Source organism: Plecotus auritus (assembly GCF_963455305.1).
Source record: "Plecotus auritus genome assembly, chromosome: 4".
NCBI lineage: Eukaryota > Metazoa > Chordata > Mammalia > Chiroptera > Vespertilionidae > Plecotus > Plecotus auritus.
Genome location: NC_137775.1, coordinates 85,209,622 through 85,222,994, shown reverse-complemented (window position 1 = coordinate 85,222,994; position 13,373 = coordinate 85,209,622). Strand labels below are relative to the sequence as shown.

Here is a 13,373-nt window from a genome sequence, read left to right as displayed (position 1 = left end):
TTAACATCGCTATTTGCCCTTTCTCTATAGTAGAAGTGTCAACCAAATTTATAATCTACAATGACAGATCGAAACACACGCATGTGATTGGCAACAGCGAGAGCTCTATATGTATCGCGCATGCATGAGTCAACTTAGCCTTTTATAGATATAGAATAAGCTTGTTTAATTAGACCTGCTTTCTGATGTAGCTAAACTTTTTCCAGCCCAGGGAAGCACCCCAACTTCTCTTTCAGGTAATTGTCAACAACACAGCAATAAATATCAACATGGAGCAGATTATTATTGTAGAACACTCAGGGAGAACAAAGGGTAAAATATTTAACTGAAGCAGTGTTTGACTATATTCTGCGCAGTAAAAAAAAACCTGAAGTCATTTTCAAAGTCCAACATTTTTTACTTCTTTTCAGTCGGGTCAAGTTTCTAAGCTTTCTAAATCTCCGTTTTCTGGCTAATGAAAAGAAAATAGGATTCCACTGAGTCTCCTATCTACCTACTCTAGGACTTCTGTGAGGATCAAATGAGATGAGGCATGGGAAAATGCTTCACATACATTTAGTTAAAGTGTAAATGTTTCCATCTGGCTATAAAGCAAGTCATATTCCTGGGCTGAAGTAACTTTAAGGAGGCTAGTTGCTAGGGAGAGGAAGCCGGGTGTTGCTACATGACATCATTACCTGGATGGACACTTAGCATATTAGCTTTTTATATATATAGATTAGAGGCCCAGTGCATGGATTCATGCACTGGTGGGGTACCTCTACCTGGCCTGTGCCCTCTTGCAATCCAGGACCCCTAGGGGTATGTCGGAGAGCCAGTTTTAGCCCAATCCCTGCAGGCCAGGCTGAGGGACCCCACAGGTTCACGATTGGGGCTGAAGAGGGACCATGGGAGGGCTCCAGGGCATGTTAGGCCCATCTCACCCAGTCCCGATCTGCCGGACCCCAGCAGCAAGCTAACCTACTGGTCAGAGTGTCCCCTAGTGGTCAGTGCACATCATAGCAACTGGTCTAACGATTGAAGAATGGTCGGACACTTAGCATATTGGGCTTTTATTATGTAGGATGTCTCACAGTTTGCATTTGTTTGATTGTTTCACTATAATTAGAATTCAACAAAATATTTTGGTAGGAATGTGATACAAGTGGTATTATGTACTTCCCATTTTATCACACCAGGTGACACATAATTCCTTTATCCTATTATTGTGATGGTAAGTTTGAGCACTTGGTTAAGATTGTTGTGGGAGATCACGTTCTTATGAATGTACTTTTTGCCCTTTAATCAATATGTAATCTCTGGCCTGCCAGGGCATGGTTTAATAGTTGAGCATTGACCTATGAACCAAGAGATTATGGTTCGATTCCTGTCAGGGCACATGCCCATGTTGCAGGCTTGATCCCCTGTGAGGGGCATGCAGGAGGCAGCCAATCAATGATTCTCTTTCATCATTGATGTTCCTATCTCTCTTTCACTCTCCCTTCCTCTCTGAAATCAATAAAAAATATATTTAAAACAAGAAATAAGTAATCTCTGGGGTAATTCTTTCAGACCATGTATTCTCCAATAACTCTTCACCTAATGGTTTTAGCAGCTATTGATAAACTATGCTAGAATCAATTACTACGTTTTTAATTACAACATGATAATTTTCTATATTTATTACTTCAATTAAATGAATTAGTTGGCATTCTTCTGTAAAAAACTTCTTCCTTCTCCCCTACTTCCCTTTAAGGAGTATATCTATGAGCTCCTTGTTGGTTTCAATATGTCATAATCTATTACTATTACATCATTATTATTTTTAATATTCTGTTTATTCCTAATTTGTGTAGTTGGTGCTCCTTCAAGCAGGACACTGTTTTTTTTTTGTTTGTTTGTTTTTTGACATAGTCCCATCCCATTAGCCTTTATAGACTTGGCTTACCTTGTGCTTTCTTTACCCTGACCTGGAACTAGCAATTTCTCCAAAGAGCTGCTGAGTAGGGAACGGTATGTAAAAACCAAAATTTGGGTTCTATTTGTGCCTTTTGCTTTTTTTTTTTTTTTAAGTAGACAAAACTATTCAATTCAAAGGCAACACACAGGGATCTAGTGGAGGCTGGTATCTTATTGTAAAGCCATAAACCACATATAGTATGTTAATTCTGGAACTGTAACAATTCTAGGCAATATTTAGAATGGCAGCAATTTCCTAGGAATTTTTTTCACTGCACAAATGAGTTACCCTTTGCCTGAAACATACATCTAGATTTGATAAATCTTTTGGTAACAAATGAACTGAATGATATCTGAATAAATACTGGAACAAATTCTTAGGTGTAGACTTAAAAATAAATCATTGTATTTAATCCATTGTTAGTATAAAAATTCACAAAATAATTTCTATTGCTATGTACACCCTTTTCCAGTTTACCTATATCTAACATGGTTACCAAAGTGTAATTTGAAGGTATTGGGGGTCTGATAGATTAAAATTATTGCATGTAATTCTAAGATGTTATTTGCCTTTTTCAGTGTATTGGTATTTCCACAGATGGTGAAACATAATGGCATGTAAAACTACTAGCATTTTAGCATGAATGAAAGAAGTGCCACCAAACTGTACAAGTAGTCATGGGATTTTTATTTTTTACCACCACACACTTTCAGGGGAAAAAAAATCCAGTTTTTCTTAATAATTCCTCGATGAAGCAGTAAAAATTGTTCATTTTAATTATTGACTTTCTTATGCATGTCTTTTTAATATTATCTCTGAATCTGTATGCTGAAATGGAGTTACACACAATGTACTACTGAAACATGATGGTTTTCTCAGAAAAAAAAGACACTTTTGTTATTGTTGGAGTTATAAATGAAATGAGCACCTTTTTTCATGAAATTCCATTTTTACTTAGAACAAAGACTGGCATAAACTATGGTTTTTCAGATAGGTATTGATGTTTCCTGAAAAATGAATGAAATAAGGCTATCATTTCAATGAAAAAAAATGACAGTATTTGTTGCCAGGAATACTGACTGAATTTTTAAACATTTAGAGTTTTGCAAAGTTTGTGTCTGCCACTACAAGCTCATTAGCTTTTTAATACTTCCCAAGGGTTTCCTGTGGGGATTATTGATGATATTAATAAGTATATTTAAAAATATTATGGATAGAAATATGTCAATGTTTGGAATATCTGCATAGCCATGAATTAATATTTTTCTTATGAACAATATAGAATGCTATAAGATCACCCATAGGTAAAAGATCCTTTCAAAGCACAAGATAGACCAGTGAATTTTAATGTAAAATGTACCAAAAGATCATTAATATAGTTTTACTGTCTCATAGGCATCACTGTGTTTGTGGAATCTCTAATAAAATGTTAACAGTCCTCAAAGGGCTTTCTTCTTAAACTTTATTTTTCTCTAGTCTGTGTACATGTTAGCAAGGATTAGCTGACAGTCATGGTCAAGCTTTATTCCTTGTCAAATTATTTGCCTGTACAGAGTGACCAACACTTTGCTAGATGCCATGGCAACCAATAGAGCTAATTTCTCAAATGCGTATCTCTGGGGTTATTCACGACATGAAACATGCCATTCAGGAGTGCCACACATTCCATGGTTGTGCCTGGGATGAGTGCTAATTCCAAGCCTGTGTAAGTAACATCATTCTTTCTTTTTTATTATTCACAAAAGCACAGCACTATGCAAGGAAATGAGAGAGAGAGAGAGAGAGAGAGAGAGAGAGAGAGAGAGAGAGAGAGAGAGATCTGATTGAATTTGTTTAAAATATAAATACCTTACTTTACTTATTTGTGAAAAACTCATAAGTTCTACCACATTACAATTGAGAACTGTTGAAATACACTGTGAGCTTCGTAGGCAGGGATTCTGTTTGAATCCCTGCACCTAGCACAGCGCATGGCTCCCGGAGGCACCCCAAAACATCTGTTGACTTGAACATCGCTTTTTCATTAGTTAATATTTAATAATCTTCTCTCCAATGACATGCTGTTCCACAGGTTTTGTGGAAATCCATTGTTAAAATGTAGGAAAAAGTATACATGCACAACCACAACCATGTAGCTCCTAGGGCTAGTCTACACAATATTTTAACCAGGGATAATATAGCTGACCTGGAGGATTAGTATTAGTCATAATTTTAGTCCTTGTTTCCACTTCATAGAAGAGAGAATGTTTGAGTATAGATTGGGTTATGGACAGCATTTTGAAGGAGTGAAGATGCCTCCCATGTAAAATTTCACTTTGTGTTCTGCTTAATGCCCAGCAGCCTCTATTGATTGAAGTCTCCCTCCCTTCCCCCAACCCCTGTCCATATCCTGGCCTCACTGCGTTGTAAGTGGGAAAGAGGTCACCATCATGGTGGTGTGTGTGTGAGGAGGAGGGGGGCGCTGTTTGTAAGTAAGAAACTTTTGTTGGTTTCAAGTACAACAAAATGATTGTTAATCATCACTATTATTGGCAACTGTAATTTGATGTTTCCTTTAAAGAGTGAAAAGGAATCCTGCTATGATATCATTTTAGATTCCTCTTTTTTTTTTTTTCCATGTTTGACACAGCTGATATATCAGAAAATCCTGCCTGCTACACTTTCAATTATAGCTAACATTTGACCATTTCTCAGTACTTCCGCTACCACCTTGGTGAAGCCTGCTATCATTTCTCTGCTGGGTGACTGGACTGGTTTCCTAAGATGTCTTTCTACTCATCTCTGTCACCCCCTGCAATCTCTTCTCTACTTAACAGCCAGAAGAAAGCTTTTAAAACCTAAGCACATTAGTTCCTTCTCTCAAAGTCCTCCAGTGGCTTCTCAACTCACTCAGGATAAAAACTAAGTGCTCACAATGCTCAAGCAGCACCCAGGCTCTCATACCTCTGACTTTATTCTCTCCACTTGCTCACTACATATATTAAATACCCCAGTGCCTTTGCATGTGCTATTTCTTCCACATAAAATGTCCTTGTCCCAATATCTATATGGCTTACTCTCTTGTTTCTTTTAGTTTTATTAACTGTCACTTCAAAGCAGAAAGAACTATCTAGACCAGCGATTTTCAACCCTTTTCATCTCATCACACATAACTAATTACTAAAATTCTGCGGCACACCAAAAAATCTATGTTTTACCAATGTGACAAAAAAAATAGGTATAATTTTGATTGATTTACAAAAAAATAGTAATTATATATCCTTTTGATCCAAAGTAACTTTTAAAAAAAATCAAGTATCTATAATTGTATTTAAGAATTTCTGGTACCAAGAACCAGATGCAATCTTATTACATATCATGACCAATAAGATACAACTCTATTATATGACCGATATATTTATGGTTCAAGAGAGGGCATTTACACCTGACAGACCCTATTCTGTTGACTATTGTCACTTTTAAAATTTAACAATCTAAAGGAAAATGAGGTCAGGTATTGCATATTTTAAAAATTCTTGTGGTACACCAGTGTGCAGTGGCACACCAGTTGAAAATCGCTGATCTAGACTATACATTAACTGCCTGTCTCAACCAGATTTCTCATTTAAACCACAGAACAATATGGCAATTTAAGTGACAGTTGTATAATTCTCTCAAGGACAGTACAGGATTGGTATCATTCTAGATGCATATGATAGAAGTTAGTTAAATGCAAGCAGTTGTAGCTTGGCCTATTAAGACTTATTTCTTTCACATTACCCTGGTTGTGAAAGGCTGAAAAGACATCCTCCCTTGTCCAGATGTATCTACTTCATTAATATCTCTTCATTTATTGCTGTGGCATTTTATTACCATCTAAATGTGAGTGTAGCTATGTGTACATATATAAATTAAAATAGGTATTTTTATAAATATTAATGTACATATATATTTGTATGTTTGCAGTCGGTCTTCCTGGAATATAAACTTCATAAGGGCATGAACATTGCCTACTTTGTCTGTTTTGTTTTATTCACTTCCTAGAGCATAGAGCTCTGAAGATTGTTTTACAAGAATTGGGAGCTTAATAAATATTTTCTTAATAAATCATGAAATGAATTAATTTTCATGTTGTTGTTTTTTGCAAGCCGAGTATAAGGGTGATATGATTGCTAAGCAACTGACAAAATGAGCATGTTTAGTAATTCTCTCCAACTTGTTTTTTCCCCTCAAATTTTGAATTGAAGTTTTACCTAGGAAATTTTGACACTGGATTTAGAGAATTCAGCTTGAATTATGCAAATTATGAGGCTTTCAAGATAACCTTATTTCAATAACACTCATCTTAGATCATAGTTTGGCATTTTATCTTGTATATTTTGTTTACATGTGGACCAGATAGCAGAGTTTTAGAATAAAAAGATTGTATTTCTTTTATCTTTTAATAAGTTTGCTGTGGCACATGCTTGGTATGAAATAAAAACATTTATTAGATGCTTAAGTGAAATGTACAAAAGCATATAGATTTGAACAGACTTCTGATTTGTGTTTATTTTCTAGCTTGAAAATTATGAAATTATTTAATCAAGAACCTTCTTGGACATCTATGTAATGTACATAGAACTAGACTTGGAGTCTGACTCCCCAACTTATGGTTTTAACTCTTAACTTGAAATTGTGCATTTCAGCTGAGTCATGTAGCTCTACATCATTTTTCCATGAAAATACTCCCCACTTTATAAACTCCTTCAAAATGTATATAAATGAAAAAACAAATATCAAATTGTTTCTTAAAAGCTTACATATTTTTTTTATAAAACTATAATAGGCATTGCTACCATTTTAAAAAATCTTAACTATTTAAAATTGTTTGAGCTTCATTTAAAAAATAAACAATCAGGATAAGAGAAACATATTGCCACTGCCTTTCATGGTTACTGAGGTATCAAACAGGCCTGCTTCATCATAGGCCATCAGTGTATGTATGGTAGTAATTGTCATATTAACTATTTCATAGCCGCTCTTCCAAACTCGAGATTAAACTCATTCTTTTCTCTTTCACCATCTTCAGGGAATGATTCTGCTTTTAAAATGTTAGGTGTTCACAATTTTCATCTCAAAGGAATAAACTTCCTTCCTTTCAGGATATTATAAAACCATGAGCCTATTCGTTTCAATTAAAGCTCTATTTACATCCTATATGACCCTAAATGACTACTTCTTATATCTTAGGGCCCCCACATGAAATCCTGGCTGCTCTTCTAAATACTCCACTTTGTTTCTACTCTCTCTCCTCCAAAGTTCCTTTTTATTTTATTTTTTTTAGTGGGAAGTGCTATTTTTATACTTTGCAGAACTAATGAATAATTCAAAAGAAAAATAAGGTCATTTAGCCACAGGTAGGCAACACAAAAAGTTTATCAATTATTTTAACTTGTAGCTTCTTGTTCTGATATTTTAATAGACACATATTCTATCCAAACACTGTAATTACAGAGACCAGATGCCACAGCATAGATTTACAATACCCTTAGTACTTACAACTATCACATAATTCTATAAAGGGCTCCAACGTGGAGCTCAGGTGGCTACAGTATTCAAAAATTTCACATTTTGAGAACCTTGAAGAACCTAAAATGTATAAGAAGTAGATTGCCTACTCACGAGGGTATAACTCAAAGAATCTGTCCACATCTGTTGAATTGGAGCTGCTGGGCGGCTGGCGAATATTTTGTTCCGTTTCATACTGAACAAATAATCCAAATAAAGTAATCATGGCAACCTCCAGGCCAATGGCCATGAGAGGGAATTTGAACCTCATGTTTGTACCAAAGGACGGAGACACACTGTGGGTTTCACAGGCTGTGGGAGGTTGATAAAAACAGAGGGACTGCTCTGTGTGTGGACTGCATGTTAAAGGTATACCAATGACATTGCAAGAAAAAAAAAAAAAAAAAAAAAAAAAAAAAAAAAACATGGGCAAGACTGGTTAAAATGTCCCACCCATTGGTGGGAATTATGCTCTGTAATCAAATTGAACAAAATAATAAAGTATACTACATATATTGCAGTATTAGACTGGTTGAATAGTTCACATTTGTTGCCCTTCCTCTGAGCATAGGACTTTGTATTGAAATAAGCTGGGTCATGGACAATCTGGGAAAATAATTATTTCTCTCTTTAGCTCTTCCCTCCAGCTGTTCTTTGTAAATGGGGCATTCTTTCCACACATTCTCTCCCCACACCCTGCACCCAACACATATCATCCTTCAGTTCTCAGATAAAAGGTGACGTCCGCAGCAGCCTTCCTTGACCTCCCATCTTAACCCAGCTTCTCCCTATCGCCTCTCCTTGAATAAGGACCTTTTCTGCAATAGCACTTCCCATAGTTGGTGGTGTGTGTGTTTATATGGTGCTTGTTATTTATCTGACATTTTTTAAACGGCTGTCCCCCTCACTGGCCTGTTGCTCCTGAGGACAGCGACTGTGTCTCTTTAGCACAGCATTTAAATTTCTAAAATTTTAAAATTATAGTTGATGTTCAATATTATATTAATTTCAGGTGTACTGCATATTGGTTAGACTGGTTTATATAATGGTTTATGTTACTCATGAAGTCTTCCCCCGGTAAGTCTTGCACCCGCCTGACACCATACATAGTTATTACAATACTAGAGGCCTGGGGCACCAAATTCGTGCATGGAGGTGGTGGTGGGGGGGGGGGTGGTGTGTGTCCCTCAGCTCAGCCTGCACCCTCTCCAATCTGGGACCCCTCAAGGTATGTCCGACTGCCCCTTTAGGCCCGATCCAGCGGGATTGGGCTTAAAGGGGCAGTCGGACATCCCTCTCATAATCCAGGACTACTTGCTCCCAACTGCTCACCTGCCTGCCTGCCTGCCTGATTGCCCCTAACTGCTTCTGCCTGCCAGCCTGATCAATGCCTAACTGCTCCCCTGCCAGCCCGATTACCCCTAACTGCACTCCCCTGCTGTCCTGGTCACCCCTAAATGCCCACCCCTGCCAGCCTTGTCCCCCCCAACTGCCCTCCCCTGCAGGCCTTGTCCCCCCAACTGCCCTCCCCTGCAGGCCTGGGTCCCCCCCCGAACTGTTCTCCCCTGCAGGCCTGGTTGCCCCCAACTGCCATCCCCTGCAGGCCTGAGTCCCCCCTAACTGCTCTCCCCTGTGGGCCTGGGTCACCCCAACTGCCCTCCCCTTCAGGGCTTGTCCCCCCAATTGTCCACCCCTGCAGGCCTGGGTCACCCCTAAATGCCCTCCCCTGCAGGTCTGGGTCACCCCCAACTGCCCTCCCCTGCAGGCCTGTTTGCCCCCACTGCCCTCCCCTGCAGAGCTGGTTGCCCCTAACTGCTCTCCCCTGCGGGCCTTGGTTTCCCACCCAACTGCCCTCCCCTGCAGGCTTTGTCCCCCCAACTTCCCTCCCCTGCTGGCCTGGTCACCCCTAACTGTTCTCCCCTGCAGGCCTGGTTGCTCCCAACTGTCCTTCCCTGCAGACCTGGTCACCCCCAACTGCACTCCCCTGCAGGCCTGGTCACCCCCAACTGCCATCCGCTGCAGGTCTGATTGCCCCCAACTGCCCTCCCCTGCAGGCCTGGTCACCCCCAAGTGCCCTCCCCTGCAGGCCTGGTTGCCCCCAACTGCCCTTCCCTGCAGGCCTGGTCCCCCCCCCAACTGCCCTCCCCTGCAAGCCTGATCACCCCCAACTGCCCTCCCTTTCAGGCCTGGTCCCTCCCAACTGCCCTCCCCTGCTGGCCATCTTGTGGCGGCCATCTTGTGTCCACATGGGGTCAGTCATCTTGTGTGTTGGAGTGATGGTCAATTTGCATATTACCTCTTTTTATATAGGATTACTGACTGTATTCCCTAAGCTATACTTTACATCCCCATGACTATTTTATAATTATCAATTTGTACTTCGTGATCCCTTGCCCTTTTTCACTAGCAAATCTTTGTTATCTAGAATCAATACCGTGCTTAGCACACAGTGGACAATTGAAAAATATTATTTGAGTGAATTAAATTAAGGGCAGTCTCGAAGAAAAAAAACAAACAGCTCACAAGGCAATCCAATCATGTCATGAAGGGAAATCGGGACAGCCTTACTGTAATGAATTGAATTTAAATGATAAACATATAGAATCCCAACAGTCACTTTAATAGTGCTGTTCACTCTCTCATTACTCCAGTCAGCAAACGCTTATCATCAGGATCTCTTGGGCTTGAGTAAAGCTGAGGATCAAGCTCAATATACGAAGCCTGGAAGAACCAAAGATCTGGCAGATGTTAAACAGTTGTGTGATGCAAGTTCTCCTGACAGTTCTAACCACAAAAGGAAGAGGCTGGAGAGCAGGGCGGTTCTGAAGTGTCAATGATTGGAGAGAGCTCCCTTCTGGAGCTTCAGAGACTTTCAGTGGGTGAGGTAAATGTAAACTGATCAAGAATGAGTAAGCCATGTTCCCATCCTAAGTAAGCCATGTTCCATCCTACGTTGATCCTTAACTTGTGTGGTTTCAGGTAAGTGACACAATTTATCTCTATTTCTGAATATATGTACATTTGGGTAACAGTTGTTATTATAAACTTTCATTGGAGTTGCTTATTTTGATATCAATGACTGATCAAAATAAGACCACTACTGCTTTTTTTCTTTTTATTTATTAAATCTTTTTTTTTTTCAAATATATTTTATTGATTTTTTACAGAGAGGAAGAGTGATAGATAGTCAGAAAAATCGATGAGAGAGAAACATCGATCAGCTGCCTCCTGCACACCTCCCACTGGGGATGTGCCCGCAACCAAGCTACATGCCCTTGACCGGAATCGAACCTGGGACCCTTCAGTCCGCAGGCTGACGCTCTATCCACTGAGCCAAACCGGTTTTGGCTTATTTATTAAATCTTTTTTTATTAAATCTTTATTGTTGAAAGTATTACATATGTCCACTTTTTTTCTCCCATTGACCCCCTATAGTCTGCCCCGTCCCTTGCCCCAGGCCTCCACCACCCTGTTGCCTATAGGTTATGCATATATGCATACAAGTTCTTTGGTTGATCTCTTCCTGCCTACTTACCTACTCCTGCCTCTCTCTCAAAGGGAACCTTCATGCATTGTTGGTGGGAATGCAGATTGAAGCAGCCATTATGGAAAACAATATCGAGAGTCCTGAAAAATTTAAAAATGAAACTGCCTGATGATCCAATGATTCTACTTCTGTGTATATATATGAAGAAATCCAAAACACTAATTTGAAGGAATACATGCTTCCCTATGTTCATTACAGTGGTGTTTACAATAGCCAAGATATGGAAACAACCTAAGTGCCCATCTATAGATTGAATAAAGAAGTAGTGGTACATGTAAATGATGGAATATACTCAGCCATAAAAAATAATGAAATCTTACTATTTTCAACAACATAGATGTACCTAGAGGGTATTATGTTGAGTGAAATAACTAAGACAGAGGAAGACAAACACCATATGATTGCACCTATATGTGGGATATAAAGAACAAAATAGCCGAAACCGGTTTGGCTCAGTGGATAGGGCGTCGGCCTGCGGACTGAAAGGTCCCGGGTTCGATTCCGGTCAAGGGCATGTACCTTGGTTGCGGGCACATCCCCAGTGGGAGGTGTGCAGGAGGCAGCTGATTGATGTTTCTCTCTCATCGATGTTTCTAGCTCTCTATCCCTCTCCCTTCCTCTCTGTAAAATATCAATAAAATATATTTTTTAAAAAAGAACAAAATAAATGAACAAAATAGAGACTCACAGAAACAGAGAACAAACTGAGGGTTGCCAGATGGGAGGGGAGTTGGAGAGCTGGGTGAAAAAGGTGAAGTGATTAAAAAGTACAACTTTGTAGTTACAAAATAGTCACGGGGATGTGAAGTAGAGCATAGGGAATACAGCCAATAATATTGTAATAACTGTGTGTTAGGCTAGTGCAGCCTTGGGCAAACTACGGCCAGCGGGCCGGATCCAGCTGTTCTATCCGGTTCTCTTGCTCTCCCCTCCGCTCCTTTACTTGGAATTTATATTAGTTCATACAAACACTCCATCCATGCTTTTGTTCCGGCCCTCCGGTCCAGCTTAAGAACCCATTGTGGCCCTCGAGTCAAAAAGTTTGCCCACCCCTGGCGCTAGTGGGTACTAGAATTTTGGGGGGATCACTTTGTAAATCATATAATTGTCTAACCACTATGCTATACACCCAAAACTAATACATTATTGAATGTTAATTGTAACTGGGTGGGGGGGGGGGAATCACTCTCCAGAGTGTTTCCAAGAAAAGGTATGTCCCAAACATGCTTCCCTTGCTTCACTAATAATGAATATGCATGCAGTAGCTGCTATCCCACCGTAACAATGAAAATAAAGAACAAAAGAGAAGGAGGTAGCGAAGGAGGGCAGGAGACAGAAACTTGCACCTCAGTTCCAGAGAGATCCCGCCCGATTAGTGCAGTGGCCGTTGCACCCAAGGGAGTAGACAGCTTAAGTGAAAGGAAGTCACAGAAGCCAGGCAAGCTGCTGTTCAAAGATAAGGTTGGAACCGAGGGCCTCCCAGAAAATATGACAGATCTTTATTTATTTATTTATTTTCTTTCCAGAACTTGGTTTTTTCCCCATAGCATTTTATGAATGTGACTCAGCTTTCTGAGCCTCAGGCACCCATGTGCTAGAGTAAGTGTTTGGTGGCCTTAACACCCCCTGCCACCTGATATCTACCAGGCTCTTTCACGTGCTAATTATAAGCCTTAAAACAGCCCAGCCCGGGGGATGGGGGGGGGGGCGGGGGGGGGAGGAGAGGGGGGAGAGGTCATTTCTTAATGTCATGTTACAAGTGGGAAAACCAGACACCAAATGACTTCCAAAGTCTAAAACAATTTGAAAATTTGTTTGGGGATTATTCACATCCTAGAAAAAGTACTCCCCTTCATAGGGATATAATAATTGTATATGTATACATACACACATATGTGTATTTAGGTTTAGTTTCAGTTTTCAAATGATGAAAGCTATAAGCAAATTTGTCTTTTTTAAATCATTCATACCACTTGAAACGTTGTAACCATTCAATGCCACTCCCATACCAATAGCTTGGTGTTCATCTTTCTGGGCTTTCTCTATATATTTATATATAAATATGTTTTGATAGCTCCATATGTCTTATATTTTAATGTCAGTAACATCATATTATAATACCCTCTTATTTAAAACTTAACCATATATCTTATTTTTTTGACTTTAACATTTTTTATTTTTCAATTACAGTTTAACCATATGTCTTAGAATATCAGTTTCACCTCTTGATTTTTAAAGATGGTAAAATGTTTCATACTGTAGATGAACCACAGGCTTTGAAGTTTTTAACAGAGGATCACTAATGATTCTTATTAAAGGATTACAACCCAAACTGTACTCGGAAGCTTCAGGCATTAG

The 13,373-nt window shown here is 39.4% G+C and overlaps 1 protein-coding gene across 1 annotated transcript in view; it reads right to left on the bottom strand.

The window, feature by feature from the left end:
• RHAG (Rh associated glycoprotein) overlaps window positions 1-7,739 on the bottom strand; it is a gene marked incomplete at both ends in the record, with an annotated part of 29,448 nt that extends 21,709 nt beyond the window's left edge. The window contains one exon of the mRNA XM_080665077.1: window positions 7,583-7,739. Coding sequence (XP_080521203.1) covers window positions 7,583-7,739 — 157 coding nt within the window. The remainder of the gene's footprint in view (window positions 1-7,582) is intronic.
• Between the last annotated feature and the right edge of the window lie 5,634 nt (window positions 7,740-13,373).